Source organism: Rhinoraja longicauda, chromosome 27 (assembly GCF_053455715.1).
Source record: "Rhinoraja longicauda isolate Sanriku21f chromosome 27, sRhiLon1.1, whole genome shotgun sequence".
NCBI lineage: Eukaryota > Metazoa > Chordata > Chondrichthyes > Rajiformes > Arhynchobatidae > Rhinoraja > Rhinoraja longicauda.
The window spans coordinates 30767895-30784982 of NC_135979.1; the positions used below are offsets into that span (position 1 = coordinate 30767895).

At 45.0% G+C, this 17088-nt stretch overlaps 1 protein-coding gene across 1 annotated transcript; it reads left to right on the forward strand.

The window, feature by feature from the left end:
- The first annotated feature begins 3831 nt into the window (after positions 1-3831).
- On the forward strand, positions 3832-6008 carry LOC144606698 (C-reactive protein-like). The gene is made up of 3 exons (XM_078423007.1): positions 3832-3901; positions 4023-4098; positions 4838-6008. Exons 2-3 carry the CDS (start codon positions 4035-4037, stop codon positions 5452-5454), a joined length of 681 nt encoding a protein of 226 aa, XP_078279133.1. The 5' UTR covers positions 3832-3901; positions 4023-4034; the 3' UTR covers positions 5455-6008.
- The last annotated feature ends 11080 nt before the right edge of the window (positions 6009-17088 follow it).

The following is a 17088-nucleotide window of genomic DNA, read 5'->3' on the forward strand; positions in this document are numbered from 1 at the left end:
GATGTTACATAACTTCTGCAAGACGCAAGAAGAAGAAGAAGAAGGCCTGCTTGCCTTCATTGTCATGATGCAGCAGTATGTATTGGTGAGACCATGCTTGCATACTATGTCAAGTTTTGCCTGCCCAACTGTAGGAAGGTTGTCATTAAGTTGGAAGGTGTACAGAAGAGATTCACCAGGATGTCACCTTGATTCAAAGAGCAGATGGGTCCAGTCCTTCATGCCTGGAGCTCCAGAACCATGGGTGCTGGCTGGGACCAAACTAGAAGCCTGGAAAAGGAGCTGGAAGCCTCATGGGACAAGGTGGAGGCAAGGACAAGAGCTGAGGAAGGACACGTATCTCCAAACACCACTGCAGGCACACATCTGATCATGGCTGTTCCAATCCTGGCCTCAACACCACGTCCCCGTTGTCTCCACACACCCCTGCTTCCCAGTCCATCTCCAGCTTTATACTACTCTGGGTTGGAGCATTCCAAAGAGCAACAATAAACATCTGGGAGAAAAAAATGTCCTCCTCGTTTCTGCCCTGAATGTACAATCTCTGCTTCTGAAATGTTGACTCTTCTTTCTAGATCTCTCACTTGGGGGGACATCCTCTCGGCTGCCACCTCAAAATCTCAACTCCAATGAGTTTTTTTCACAGGTGCCCAGGTGACTATCGGTATAACTCAGGGATCAATGCTGGGCCCATTGCTGTTTGTGGTTTATATCAATGATTTAGATGCAAAGATGCTGGGCATGATTAATATGTGTTCCAATGATACAATAGGTGATATTGTACATCATCAATTGCCTGGCTGCACAGTCCATGCACCACCACACTGTGAATGAAAAACGTGCCCCATATATCTCCTTTAAAATTACTCCCCCTCCTCCTAAATCTAAGCCCTTTAGCATTTGCCATGCTGAAAAACCCCTATCTACCCAATATATGCCTGATAAAACAGAGTTGAACTGATAAAACAACAGTTTGCCCAACCATCTGCTTATCAATAAACTCTTCCCCCAGACTTTGTCCTGCACCTTCTCTCTTCCAGCTTTCTCTGCTCCCCACAATCATTCTCAAGAAGGGTCCTGATCCAAAACATCACCTAACCACATTCTCAAGATGCTGCGTCACCCGTTGAGTTACCCCAGCACTTTGTGTCTTTTTTGAAAAACAGCATCTGCAGTTCCTTGTTTCTGCAGTTGAACGCTTCTTCTCCAAACTACTTATGACCTCCCATCACTTCCACCTTGCATTTCAAAATAAAATCCAGTTCTGGGTGCAACAGAAAGTAAATCATTGAATATTCCTCATGGGAAATGCCGATACAATCACACACAGTGACTCCGGTGGTCTTGCAGTCAGCTCCAGTGATGGCTTCATGCTCCTTCATCCACACTTTGGCAGCTCTATTGTCTGAACTATCAGTTTCTACTGTCCCCTTCTTTACATCTCACTGCCAGACATTATCCATTCATTAGCATTTCCCCATGGTCTCCCCACACCCACAGAACATAGAACAGTGGGCAGGAACAATCCCTACAGCCCACAATGTTTATGCCGTACAGGATGCTAAGTTAAACCAATCTCCTTTTCTGGCATGTGATCCAAATCTCTCCATTCCTTACATATCCATATGCCCATCTAGAACCCTCTTAAACACCACTCTCGTATCTGCCCCGACACAACCCCTGGCAGCGCATTGAAGGCACCTTCTACTATCTGTGTTAAATACGTATCCCACATATCTCCTTTAAACTTTGCCACTCTCACCTTCAAACCATGCCCTCTAGTCTTTGATATTTCCATCTTTGGGAAAAATGTTCTGACTGTCCACTGAATCTATGCTTCTCATAATTTTATTTAGTTCTATTAGTTTTGCCTTCAAACTCCAATGGTCCAGAGAAAACAATCCAAGTTTGTCCAACATCTTCTCATTGCTGGTATCACAAAATGCTGGAGTAACTCAGCAGGTCAGGCAGCATCTCAGGAGAGAAGGAATGGGTGACGTTTCGGGTCGAGACCCTTCTTCAGATTGGCTCTCAACCCGAAACGTCACCCATTCCTTCTCTCCTGAGATGCTGCCTGACCTGCTGAGTTACTCCAGCATTTTGTGATACCTTCGATTTGTACCAGCATCTGCAGTTATTTTCCTACATCTTCTCATTGCTAATGCCCATTAATCCAGGAAGCTTTCCAGGAAACCTCTTCTGCACCATCTGCACATCTGGGTGTCCTAGTGCATCAGTCACTGAAAGGAAGCATGCAGGTACAGCAGGCAGTGAAGAAAGCCAGTGGAATATTGGCCTTCATAACAAGAGGAGTTGAGTATAGGAGCAAAGAGGTCCTTCTGCAGTTGTACAGGGCCCGAGTGAGACCTCACCTGCAGTACTGTGTGCAGTTTTGGTCTCCATATATGAGGAAGGATAATCTTGCTATTGAGGGCGTGCAGCGTAGGTTTACTAGGTTAATTCCCGGAATGGCGGGACTGTCATATGTTGAAAGACTGGAGCGACTAGGCTTGTATACACTGGAATTTAGAAGGATGAGAGGAGATCTTATCGAAACGTACATGATTATTAAGGGGTTGGACACATTAGAGGAAGGAAACATGTTCCCAATGTTGGGGGAGTCCAGAACAAGGGGCCACAGTTTAAGAATAAGGGGTAGGCCATTTAGAACTGAGATGAGGAATTCCAGTCAGAGAGTTGTGAATCTGTGGAATTCTCTACCTCAGAAGGCAGTGGAGGCCAATTCTCTGAATGCATCCAAGAGAAAGCAAGATACTCTTAAGGATAGCTGAGTCAGGGGGTATGTGGAGAAGGCAGGAATGGGGTACTGATTGAGAATGTTCAGCCATGATCACATTGAAAGGCGGTGCTGGCTCAAAGGGCCGAATGGCCTCCCCCTGCACCTATTGTCTATTGTCTATTGTCCATAACCTCTCCATACTTTTTGTAAGGGGTTGACCAGAGCTGCACACAATATTCCAAATACGGCCTAACTAAGTTTTTATTTAGCTTCAAAATAAATTCCTGTCTTTCATACTTGATAGACCAATGAAGGCAAATTTCCATTTTACTAGCTCTGAACCTGAACCCCAAGATCACTCTGTACATCAGTGCAGAGTGTTGCCTGTAACTGTATAGTTTCCCTTCACATTCAACCTCCCAAAGTGCATTGAAGGCAACCACTGCAGTGCCTTCCTATATCAGAGATTGTAGGGACCTTGTGGAAGATCTTTGCCTGTCGCAGACGGGTCCCAGAGGAATGGAGAGTAACAAATATTGTTCATTTGTTTAAGAAGAGGAGTAGAGAGAATGCTGGAAATTACAGGCTGGTATGTCAGTGGTAGAGAAGCTATTGGAGAGGATGATTCGGGATAAGATTGACTCACATTTGAAGCAGTATGGGCTAACTAGGGACAGTCAGCATAGTCTCGGCAAACATGACTCACAGGAGGAGTATGAGATCTGATGATCTGATCAAAATCCATGAGACAGGAGAGGAAGGAGATGGGCTCCTGGACTATCCTTGCTGATGAACCCCAGGAGTGATTCAGTGCAACTGGGGTCCAAATGTAGGAGGGCAGGGCTGGGATTAGGAGTGGGCATCAACTCTGAGATGGGCTCCCATATGGAGCGGGGGAACTATCTGTGATCAGGTGGGAGAGGTGAACTTCATCACCGCCCGGGAAGATGAATTAACGTGGCTCGCTCCACACCCTCCCCCTCATTATCTGATGCTGAACGATGTCGACACACAGATTAATTGCAGCAGAGTTTGCTCCACCCCCTCAGTTCCTTCCTGCGATTGGCTGTGACTGGGTTCAGCAGGATATAAATTGCAGCAGCTTGTGCCCAGGGTATTGGACCCACCTGAGGTGAGACCGGCTTGTTGGAGACGGACACAGTGAGTACCAGAGGAGCCGTTTGTGTGTTGCTGACACACGGGACTGGCTGCTGGTTCTGAGTTTCAATGGATTGACAAGTGAAATGAAATGAAATGAATTGGGAATTCTTTGTTTCAACAGATTGGAGACAGGATGAAGCCCTTTATTCCACTTGTGCTTGTGATGTGCATTTACCTGTCAGGATCTGACAGTGCAGGTTAGTACCTTTTCTAATGTGAGGAGTTGCTGAGTGCAAGCATCAGTCATGGTGCACCTGATGACAGAGGTATTGAGGAACATGCAGGGCAGCAGGTGACCAGATTCCATTCCCAGTCTGTGCCGAGGCAGCAGGTGTCACCTTTTGTTTTGAGATACAGTGCGGAAACAGGCCCTTCGGCCCACAGAGTCAGCACTGACCAGAGATCCCCTCATATTAACACCACCCTGCACACACCAGGGGGTGTTTTACATTTTAGATATGCTGCCTGACCCGCTGAGTTATTTCAGCATTTTGTTGCTTTTGAATAAACTAGTGAATTGTTTCTTGTATCCAACTCTTAAAATGTGTTGCCCTTCCATGTGCTGGAATCTTTGCCCAATTATGTCTGGTGGTGAAGAATGACTAGTTCTCTTTCTCAGGACGGTGAGAATAAGAAGAGGTCACAGGTCGGGTGATACTAAGACAAAATGTGTTGTATTTTGGCAAACCAGAAATCAATCTTCTTCAAAACTTGCCCAGGTTAGAATTTGTGCCTTTAGTCAATTGCACTTGTTCCTCTGGTGAAGAACAGCTTCCGTAGAACACACTTCTGGAACTGTTCCCACTCTGTCGATCAGGTTTAAATAAAACATTCCTTTGCATAAAACTGCTCACTAGTTACCCTGTGCTCCATCTCAGACGGCAATGTTACAATTTTAAACTGAGATTTAACAATCTAACTCTTTGCATTTTACAGATTTGAAGGGAAAATCAGCGATATTCCCAACAGCAACAGACAACAGTTTCATCAAATTGGATGCATCTGATTTCGCCTACTTGACTGCCTTTACTGTCTGCCTCAGGGCAGCCTCAGAAGAGAATCGCGTTTACTCATTGTTCTCGTACGCAACAAGCTCTTCCGCCAATAGTATACTGATATGGCAACAATCTAAAACAGAATTATGGTTAGAATTAGGAAACCAAAGAACTATATTTTTCGTCACAGAAATGAATTCTTTACTGAGCCACATCTGTGTGACCTGGGAGTCTCAAGGGGGTGAGATAACAGTCTGGGTCAATGGGAGAGGCAGTCTACAGAAGGTTAGTGGAAAGGGTCTGGTTGTGAAAGGGTCTGGTACGTTTATAATTGGTCAGGAGCAAGACTCAGTCGGTGGAGGTTTTGACATCAATCAATCTTTTGTCGGAGAGATGACAGATGTTGATATGTGGGATCGTGTTCTAAAACCAAATGATATTAAGTTGATCAGTCAGGGTTGTTTCACAGATGGAGGGAACATCATTGACTGGGATTTAACACCATTTACATCAGGGGGGAACGTCATTATTGAAGACAATGATGATTGTGCCGTTTAGAATGTGTTGGTCTTCCATCCTCTCTAACTGAATATGACCTGGTTTTGTGATCTTTCCTCTCTACACAAAATCAGCAGTAGAAGTAGTGGTGTTGATTCTAAAATAAAGGGCCGTTTGCTTCTGGATAAGTGACAAATCAGTGTCCTTCCAGTTTCTCATCAATCTCCCTGACAGGATAATGGCTTCAAAGTCAGTACATAACAGTCTCGAACGGTTGGGCATCCCAGTTAAAAGGTGCAGCAGTGCAGAACGGTGTCCAGGGCATTTAGTGCCATCTCTCTGATACACACATGTAGACAAGAAAGTGCCAGGGACACGGGGGTGGTGGTGATGGGCAGACACGGCCTGTGGGAAAGTCCCTGTGGTGGAGGCTGATCCTGCTCTTGACTTAGATTGTGCTGATTGGAATTATTACTGTCTCTCTCTGTATTACCCTCTTGATTTCACATTGTTTGTTACACCAATGTTTGGAAAGCTCACAATGTGTTCTGTGCTTCCAGTGATTGTGATTGAACTGTAACATTGCAGTTTCATCAGCTAAATAAATGAACATCAAAACAACAAAGATCTTGTCTATGAATGACTCTGTGTGTGTCCGGTCTCCAGTTAACACTCAGTAAACTTCACTATGTTTTCATGTGATAAAATGACTGTGTGTGCGTTGGTGCCTCCTCCAACAGGATCCGACCACTGGCCACATCTTCTCATCTCCACCCCTTTCTGCAAAGACCATTCCCTCTGCAACTCACTGGTTAACTCGTCCCTTCCCACCCAAACCAACTCCTACCCAGGTACTTTCCTCAGCAACTGCAGGAGATGCAACACCTGTCCCTGTACCTCCTACCTCGACTCCATGCAAGGACCCCAAGTTTTTTCAGGTGAGGCAGAAGTTCACTTGTACCTCCTCCAACCTCATCTATGTATCTGCTGTTCCAGGTGTGGACTGCTATATAGTGGTGAGACCAAGTGCATGCTCCTCGATCATTTTGCTAAACACCTCTGCTCAGTCCACCTAAACCTACCTGATCTCCTGGTTGCTAAACACTTTAACTCCCCCTCCCATTCCCACACTGTTCTTTCTGTCCTGGGCCTCCTTCATTCTCAGAGTGAGACCCAGCGCAAATTGGAGGAACATCACCTCACAATTTGCTTGGGCATCTTGCACCCCAGTGGTATGAACATTGACTTCTCTAACTTCAAATAATCATTGCTTTCCCTCTCTCTCCATTCCTCCCCTTCTTTGGTCTCAGACCAATCTGACAGTACCTGATTACATTTAATCTCTGTTTGCTTTGTTGTTACCTTCTCCTAGTTATCAATGATCTATTCTACATTTTCCTTAATCTCCATCCCCTTTGATGTCTTGTTCTCACACCTTACACTTCCTTTTAGACAATAAACAATAGGTGCAGGAGTAGGCCCTTTGGCCCCTTGAGTCAGCACCGCCATTCACCATGATCATGGCTGATCATTCACAATCAGTACCCCGTTCCTGCCTTCACCCCGTATCCCTTGACTCTGCTATCATTAAGAGCTCTAACTAGCTCTCTCTTGAAAGCATTCAGGGAATTGGCCTCCACTGCCTTCTGAGGCAGAGAGTTCCACAGCTTCACAACTCTCTGAGTGAAAACGTTTTTCCTCATCTCCGTTCCTAATGGCCTACCGCTTATTTTTAAACTATAGCCCCCGGTTCGGGACTCCCCCAACATCGGGAACATGTTTCCTGCATGTCCAATCCCTTAATAATCTTATATGTTTCAATAAGATCCCCTCTCATGCTTCTAAATTCCAGTAGGAAAATAACTGCAGATGGTGGTACAAATCAAAGGTATGACAAAATGCTGGAGTAACTCAGCAGGTCAGGCAGCATCTAGGAGAGGAATGGGTGACGTTTTGGGTCGAGACCCTTTTCAGACACGTTTCAGGTCGAGACCCTTCTTCAGACCTGTCTGAAGAAGGGTCTCGACCCGAAACGTCACCCATTCCTTCTAAATTCCAGAGCATACAAGCCCAGTCGCTCCAGTCTTTCAACATACGACAGTCCCGCCATTCCGGGAATTAACTCATGAACCTATACTGCATTCCCTCAATAGTAGGAATGTCCTTCAAATTTGGAGACCAAAACTGCACACAACACTCCTGGTGTAGTCTCACTAGGGCCCTGTACAACTGCAAATGGACCTTTTTGCTCCTATACTCAACTCCTCTTGTTATGCAGGCCAACATTCCATGACCTTCTTTTTCACTGCCTGCTGTACCTGCATGCTTACTTTCAGTGACAGATGAACTAGGCCACCCAGATCTCGTGGTACTCCCCCTTTTCCTAACTTGACACCATTCAGATAATAACCTGCCTTCTTGTTCTTACCGCCAAACTGGATAACTTCACATTTATCCACATTAATCTGCACCCGCCATGCATCTGTCCACTCACACAAGCTGTCCAAGTCACCCTGCATCCTCATAGCATCCTCCTCACACTTCACACTGCCACCCAGCTTTGTGTCATCTGCAAATTTGCTAATGTTACTTTTAATCCCTTCATCTAAGTCATTAATATATATTGTAATTAGATGCGGTCCCAGCACCGAGCCTTGCGCTACCCCACTAGTCACTGCCTGTCATTCTGAAAGGGACCCACTAATCTCCTATGTGGGACCTTATCGAAGGCCTTCTGAAAGTCCAGGTATACTACATCCACTGGCTCTCCCTTGTCCATTTTCCTAGTTACATCCTCAAAAAATTCCAGAAGATTAGTCAAGCATGAGTTCTACTTCGTAAATCCGTACTGACTTGGAACGATCCTGTTACTACTATCCAAATGTTCCGCAATTTTTTCTTTTATAATTGACTCCAGCATCTTCCCCACCACCGATGTCATGCAAAATGGTGGGATAACATTAGCTACCCTCCAATCCACAGGAACTGATCCTGAATCTATAGAACATTGGAAAATGATCACAAAAACGTCTGCGTGATTTCAAACGCTGAGGTAGCAAAGGGTGGTCATGTAGGGGGTTTCTTTCAGTTCATGTATATCTCTGTATCTTCTCCCTCCCCTGACTCTCAGTCTGATGAAGGGTCTCCATCTGAACCATTCCCCATTCCTTCTCTCCTGGGATGCTGCCTGTCCCACTGAGTTACTCTAGCACCAGTGTCCTGCTCCTTCTCCTGTGGCTGAAGATGATACAGTCCCTCTTCCAGGCCCCTGTTATTTCTCCCCTAGCTTCTCACAATATCCCACGATAGACCTGATCAGGCCCCAGGGTTTTATACACTTTGCAAGAGGATGACCAGGGAGAAGGTCGGACTGCTCAATAATAAAGTGGAGAATTTGTGCTTGCAGTGAGAGAATGTAGGTGAGATGCTAAACGTGCGCATGGTAGCTGGGACCTCTGTTGTTTGTGATGTATATATATGACATGCAGCAAGGATGCGGCGTGTTTAGAGCGAATGGAGATGAGATTTAGAAAACAACATTGTGAAGAAGGGTCGAAACAGGAAAGGTCACCTCACTATGCTCCCCAGAGATGCTGCCTGACCCGCTGAGTTACTCCAGCACATTGTGTCTATTTCTTTACGAGAATACTGCCAGAATTAGAGAGTATTATCTAAAAGGAGAGATTGGACAAACCATTTGTTTTCCTTGGAGAATTGGACTGAGAGACCTTAAGAATATGAGAGGCATGGATAGAGGGAGACAGTCAGACTTTTTTCCCCAGGGTGGCAAGGTCAAGGGCTAGAGGGCATCTTACATTGACCCAGAATATTATATCACACCCTTATGAAGTCCCAGGTCACCCGATGTGTCTCAGCAAAGCATCCATTTCTGGGTGGTGAATCTCAGCCGCAACCTTTCCTAAATACAGCGCTAGTGGTCTTTTGGATTCTTCCCAAGACAACAGTTCACTTGGGGAAATACACTTTACGGAGGAGTGCAAACTGCAAGAGCGAGTCTTTTCAGAGGCTGCATTGGGGCTTGCAGTAAAGATAGTCAAACCGGAGAAATCTGATGCCCCCAACCTAAACAGTTGGTGTCAGTTTTCTTTGGGAATATCAATGATTTCCCATCTAAGTCACTTATATGTTATATTGTTAGAGATAGATTGTTAAAGCGGGAGATGGAGGAACAGATTTGTAGACAGATTACTGAAAGATGCCAAAGCAACATGGTTGTCCTTGTGGGTGACTTTACCTCCCCCAATATTGACTGGCACTTGCTCAGTACCAAAGGCTCAGCCAGAGCAGAATTTGTGAGGTTTATCCAAGAGGGTTTTTTGAAATATAATGTGGATACTCTAACCGGAAAAGGGTTGCTCCAGCTCTTTGTTTCTTTTTTTCGTAAACCAACATCTGCAGTTCCATGTATTAAAATACTGGACCTTGTGTTGAGTCAGGTGAAACTTGGAGTATTCCGTAGAGTTCTGGTCACCATGTTACAGATAGGATTTGAAAGCTTTAGAAAGGATGCAGAGGAAGAATGATGCTTGGATTAGGGGGCTGTGAGCTACAGGGAGAGGTTGGACAGACCTGGATTGTTTTCTCTGGAATGCTGGATGTTGTGGGGAGACCAGATGGAAGTATATAAAATTCTAAGATGCACAGAGAGGGTAGACAGTCAGAACCTTTTTTCCAGGGAGGAAAAATGAAATACTAGAGGGCATAGCTTTAAGGAGAAACGAGCAAAGTTTAAAGAAGGTATGAGGGGCAAGTTGTTTTACTCAGAGGGTAATGAGTGCCTGGAAGATGTGCTTGAGGCAGAGATAATAGTGGCATTTTTCAGACTTTTGCACAGGGATATGTATATGCAGGGAATGGAAGGATGTGGATTATATGCATGCAGATAAGAGATGGTCTTGGCATTGTTTTCTGCACAGGCATTGAGGGGTGAAGGGCCTGTTCCTGTGTTTTACTGTTCTATGTTCTGAGTTTGAGATTGTAACTTGCCATCTGAGATGGAGCACAGGGTAATTTATCCATTCCATCAGCACGTTGCATGTCCACGAGGGCTGCTGCCTGCTGCAAAACCAGTCCGTCTTCACCTGTGGCCAAATTGATTTGCCTACTTATTTGAAAGTTGTCAGTGTCTGCAAGCACATCTACTGGTGACTTCACTGATTTGCCTTGTGAATTTGTTAAGCATATCTCTTGAGTGACATGGTTTATCTTCTTGCTAAATTTTCATGTTTGATGCTTTCGGATCGCAAAATCACTTTGTGATCAACATTGTGTAGTCTCACCCTGTTTAATTAATATTTCTGTTTTCATTCTTCCTTCCAAACCTGGGAAACCTCACATTTTCCTCCATTGTGCTCCATCTGCTAAATAATTGTCCACTCAGTTAACCTGTCCATATCCCTTTTCAGGCTCCTTGTGCCCTGGTCATCCACCTGTCTTTGTTCACGAGTAAATCTGTCTCCAGTTCACTCAGTCACTTCTTCTGTCACTAACGTGGACTGTAAATAGTTGAGCCCCAGACATAATCCTTGTCCATGTGTTCAAATACTGGATCTTGTGTTGAGAAATGAGCCTTGCAAGCAGACTGGTGTTTCAGTGGAAGAACATCGTGGACCCTATGTTGGGATATGAGCCTGGCCAGGTGACTGGTGATTCAGTGGAAGTGCGTTTTGAGGAAAGTGAATGCAACTTCAAAGATTTTAAGATTGGTGTGAATAGGGGGAAGGCAGGACCTTATTGAAAGGGGTTGACTTTAAAGAAGACAAACTCCAATGTTATTCTGCTGGAGTTCATATAGATACACTGGGAGTCGTTATTATTGGGTTTGTCCACATCTGACGCGTGGGAGTCATTTAAACGCCAGCTGATTGAAGTTCAGGACTGGGATTTTCCATTAAGGAGGAGGGATAAGGATGGCGAAGGAAGGCAACTGTGGATGACCAAAGAGATGAAAATGTGGTTTAAACTATAAAAGATGCGTTTGCAAAGTTTACCAGGATGGCATTAGGCAGGATGTTTGACATAAATAACGGATGAAAAAACTGAAACGAGTGATTGGAAGGACCAAATGGTGCCATGAATATCAATGATTTTTATACTTACATTAAAAACAAGAGGGTAACTAGAGAGAAGTTAGAACCACTCCAGGATGAAGGAGTGAATCTGCGCTTTGTGCCAGGGATGTGAGCGAGCTACTACACAAGTACTTTACATCTGTTTTCACCAAGGAGAAGGACTTGGAGGTAGTGAGATCAATGTGGAGAATACTAATTTGCAAGGTTTGAGATTATGAAGGAGGAAGGAAACTTGATGAAGATCTTTGTGTCTTCTATAGCCATAGGTGAGGTCCGGGAGGACTGGAGAGCAGCTAATGTTGTTCCTTTGTTTAAGGAAGGAGGTAAAGAGAATCCAGGGGAGTTTTAGCTGGTGTTCAGAGGGTAACTCATGTTAGACATCCCAAAATGCACATTACACTGCCAATAGTCACTAGTCACATTTCTCTGTATTAAATTCCATCAAACATTCCTCGGCCCACCGGGCCAACTGATTAAGATCTTCCTGCAATTTTTGACAACCATATTCACCATCAGCAATACCATCCACTTTTGTGTCATCTCAAACATGCTAATCATGCAATGTTTGTTCTCATCCAAATAATTAATGTAGATGCCAAACAGCAATATGTCCAGCACAGAACCATGAGGCACACCATTAGTCACAAGCTCCAGTCTGAAAAGCAATCTTCCACCATCACCCACAGCTTCCTTCCATAAAGCCAATATTCTATCCATTCAGCTATCTCTCCTTGGATCCCATGTGATCTAACCTTTCGGAACCTAAGGTTCTTACCATGCCTTGTGATGGTACCATGCGGAACCTTGTCGAATGCCTTGATGAAATCCATGTGGATTTAGAACTGGCTTACTGATAAAAGGACAATATTCAGGCTGGAGTTTCTGTGACCAGTAGAGTCGTGCAGGGATCTGTGATCAGCTACAGAAATGGGCAGAGAGATGAGAAATGTTGTTGAATCTGAGCAAGTGTGAGGTGTTTCACATTGGGAGGTTGAATGCAAGGGAGAAATATGCAATTAATGGCATGGTCCTTAACAGCATTGATGTACAGAGGGATCTTTGATACCGTCCATAAATCCCTGACAGTTGCAACATAATAAGTAAAATAATAAAGAAGGTAGGACTGATCAAGCATAAAGGAGGGAATTTGTGCTTGGACTCAGGAGATATAGGCAAGATACTAAAGGAATACTTTGCATCTGTTTTCAACAAGAGGAAGGACCTGGAGATTAGGAAGATCAGTGTGGAGAATTTAGGGTGGCACTGTGGGTAGCGAGGTAGAGCTGGTACCTTTCAGCGTCAGGGACCCAGGTTTGACCCTGACCCGCGGGTGCTGTCTGTACGGAGTTTGTATGTTCTCCCTGTGCCCATAGAAAAATAGAAAAATAGGTGCAGGAGTAAGTCATTCGGCCCTTCGAGCCAGCCCCGCCATTCAATATGATCATCACTGATCATCTAAAATCAGTACCCAGTTCCTGTTTTTTCCCCATATCCCTTGATACCTTTAGCCTGAAGAGCTAAATCTACCATATGGTAGACCACATGGGTTTCTCTGGCTGCTCCGGTTTCCTCCCACAACCCAAAGACATGCAGGTTTGTAAGTTAATTGGCTTCAATAAAAAATTTAATTTGTCCCTATTGTGTAGGACAGTGTTGATGTAATGGGTGTTCACCGGTCGGCACGGATTCATTGGGCCGAAGAACCTGTTTCCGCACTGTATCTCTAATGTGTAAAGTCTAATGGTAATTAATATGTAAGTACAGTTTGGGATCAAGAAGGAGGAGGGAGCCTTGATGAAATTGCACTTTTATGCAATTCCGTTTGGTGGAGAATGGGATACCTAGGCAAAATAAGCATGGTTTTGTACACAGCAGATTGTGTCTTACAATCTTCGTTGATTTTTTTGAGTAGGTGAAGAATGTGATCAATGAGGTTAGGGCAGTGGATGTTGTCCACTTGCATTTTAGTAAGCTATTTGATAATGATCCCTATGGTAGGCAGATCCACAAGGTTAATATGCATGGGATTAACAGTGATTTGGTCGTATGCATTCACAACTGGTTTACTGAGGAAAATGAAAATAGGGCCAATGTAGGTCTGGGATTGTGTGGGCTTGTAATGTGTGTTTATGGCCAACCTGCACTTTGATTCTCTGTCCTGGAGATGGAGTGAAGGAACTCAGCGATGTGGGGTGGAAATTGGCAGCAAGGATGACTGCTTTGGTGTTGCTTCCTGCATCCCTGCAGAACTCACAAGGAGGGTCAATGCGGAAAAGGTGGCGAATGTCATATTGCGGTCTTGCAATAGCTGTTTGATCATCAGCTGTGCAGTAGGCTCCATTCAGAGACCACAAGTATGAAGTGTTGCACTTTGGTATATCAAAACAGGGCAGGACTTACACAGTGAAGGGTAGAGGCCTGGAGAGGTTAACACAAAACACAGATCTGAGGTACATGGTCCCCTGGAAATGACATTTCAGGTGGACAGAACAGTTAAGAAGGTGTTGGCTTACTTGCAGGGCTCACGTTGTCGACATCCTCGTGGTGAGCCCTGTCAGCTGACCTTAGTCAGGTGAACGACAACAAACAGAGACAGCAGAAGCAGAAATAGCAGAAATAACAACGAACAAACAACAACAGCTTGCAGCCCAAATGCAACTTCAGTGGCTGCAGTTTGGCGCCAACCCGGAGCATGCGCACTTCTTAGGGCGGGCACCTATGGATGTCGAACCGAATGGCATCACCCTGCAGCAGCTGAATGCAAAAGGCCTCACCAAGGCGAAAACCACCATCATTGAACATCTGCTACAGACCCACAAAGTCACTGCAATCCTGCTCCAAGAGACTCACAGAGGTGACAGCTCCCATCTGAAGATCCCTGGCCGCCTACACCGAGAGCCACACACTCGGGATTGCCACCTTTGTCTACAGCGCCTGGAGGATGTTACATAACTTCTGCAAGACGCAAGAAGAAGAAGAAGAAGGCCTGCTTGCCTTCATTGTCATGATGCAGCAGTATGTATTGGTGAGACCATGCTTGCATACTATGTCAAGTTTTGCCTGCCCAACTGTAGGAAGGTTGTCATTAAGTTGGAAGGTGTACAGAAGAGATTCACCAGGATGTCACCTTGATTCAAAGAGCAGATAGGTCCAGTCCTTCATGCCTGGAGCTCCAGAACCATGGGTGCTGGCTGGGACCAAACTAGAAGCCTGGAAAAGGAGCTGGAAGCCTCATGGGACAAGGTGGAGGCAAGGACAAGAGCTGAGGAAGGACACGTATCTCCAAACACCACTGCAGGCACACATCTGATCATGGCTGTTCCAATCCTGGCCTCAACACCACGTCCCCGTTGTCTCCACACACCCCTGCTTCCCAGTCCATCTCCAGCTTTATACTACTCTGGGTTGGAGCATTCCAAAGAGCAACAATAAACATCTGGGAGAAAAAAATGTCCTCCTCGTTTCTGCCCTGAATGTACAATCTCTGCTTCTGAAATGTTGACTCTTCTTTCTAGATCTCTCACTTGGGGGGACATCCTCTCGGCTGCCACCTCAAAATCTCAACTCCAATGAGTTTTTTTCACAGGTGCCCAGGTGACTATCGGTATAACCCAGGGATCAATGCTGGGCCCATTGCTGTTTGTGGTTTATATCAATGATTTAGATGCAAAGATGCTGGGCATGATTAATATGTGTTCCAATGATACAATAGGTGATATTGTACATCATCAATTGCCTGGCTGCACAGTCCATGCACCACCACACTGTGAATGAAAAACGTGCCCCATATATCTCCTTTAAAATTACTCCCCCTCCTCCTAAATCTATGCCCTTTAGCATTTGCCATGCTGAAAAACCCCTATCTACCCAATATATGCCTGATAAAACAGAGTTGAACTGATAAAACAACAGTTTGCCCAACCATCTGCTTATCAATAAACTCTTCCCCCAGACTTTGTCCTGCATCTTCTCTCTTCCAGCTTTCTCTGCTCCCCACAATCATTCTCAAGAAGGGTCCTGATCCAAAACATCACCTAACCACATTCTCAAGATGCTGCGTCACCCGTTGAGTTACCCCAGCACTTTGTGTCTTTTTTGAAAAACAGCATCTGCAGTTCCTTGTTTCTGCAGTTGAACGCTTCTTCTCCAAACTACTTATGACCTCCCATCACTTCCACCTTGCATTTCAAAATAAAATCCAGTTCTGGGTGCAACAGAAAGTAAATCATTGAATATTCCTCATGGGAAATGCCGATACAATCACACACAGTGACTCCGGTGGTCTTGCAGTCAGCTCCAGTGATGGCTTCATGCTCCTTCATCCACACTTTGGCAGCTCTATTGTCTGAACTATCAGTTTCTACTGTCCCCTTCTTTACATCTCACTGCCAGACATTATCCATTCATTAGCATTTCCCCATGGTCTCCCCACACCCACAGAACATAGAACAGTGGGCAGGAACAATCCCTACAGCCCACAATGTTTATGCCGTACAGGATGCTAAGTTAAACCAATCTCCTTTTCTGGCATGTGATCCAGATCTCTCCATTCCTTACATATCCATATGCCCATCTAGAACCCTCTTAAACACCACTCTCGTATCTGCCCCGACACAACCCCTGGCAGCGCATTGAAGGCACCTTCTACTATCTGTGTTAAATACGTATCCCACATATCTCCTTTAAACTTTGCCACTCTCACCTTCAAACCATGCCCTCTAGTCTTTGATATTTCCATCTTTGGGAAAAATGTTCTGACTGTCCACTGAATCTATGCTTCTCATAATTTTATTTAGTTCTATTAGTTTTGCCTTCAAACTCCAATGGTCCAGAGAAAACAATCCAAGTTTGTCCAACATCTTCTCATTGCTGGTATCACAAAATGCTGGAGTAACTCAGCAGGTCAGGCAGCATCTCAGGAGAGAAGGAATGGGTGACGTTTCGGGTCGAGACCCTTCTTCAGATTGGCTCTCAACCCGAAACGTCACCCATTCCTTCTCTCCTGAGATGCTGCCTGACCTGCTGAGTTACTCCAGCATTTTGTGATACCTTCGATTTGTACCAGCATCTGCAGTTATTTTCCTACATCTTCTCATTGCTAATGCCCATTAATCCAGGAAGCTTTCCAGGAAACCTCTTCTGCACCATCTGCACATCTGGGTGTCCTAGTGCATCAGTCACTGAAAGGAAGCATGCAGGTACAGCAGGCAGTGAAGAAAGCCAGTGGAATATTGGCCTTCATAACAAGAGGAGTTGAGTATAGGAGCAAAGAGGTCCTTCTGCAGTTGTACAGGGCCCGAGTGAGACCTCACCTGCAGTACTGTGTGCAGTTTTGGTCTCCAAATATGAGGAAGGATAATCTTGCTATTGAGGGCGTGCAGCGTAGGTTTACTAGGTTAATTCCCGGAATGGCGGGACTGTCATATGTTGAAAGACTGGAGCGACTAGGCTTGTATACACTGGAATTTAGAAGGATGAGAGGAGATCTTATCGAAACGTACATGATTATTAAGGGGTTGGACACATTAGAGGAAGGAAACATGTTCCCAATGTTGGGGGAGTCCAGAACAAGGGGCCACAGTTTAAGAATAAGGGGTAGGCC

Coding starts and splice junctions, on each gene's coding strand:
- LOC144606698 (XM_078423007.1), top strand. CDS start 4,035: ATGAAGCCCTTTATTCCACTTGTGCTTGTGATGTGCATTTACCTGTCA. Junction 4,099..4,837: donor GTCAGGATCTGACAGTGCAG/GTTAGTACCTTT, acceptor TGCATTTTACAG/ATTTGAAGGGAAAATCAGCG.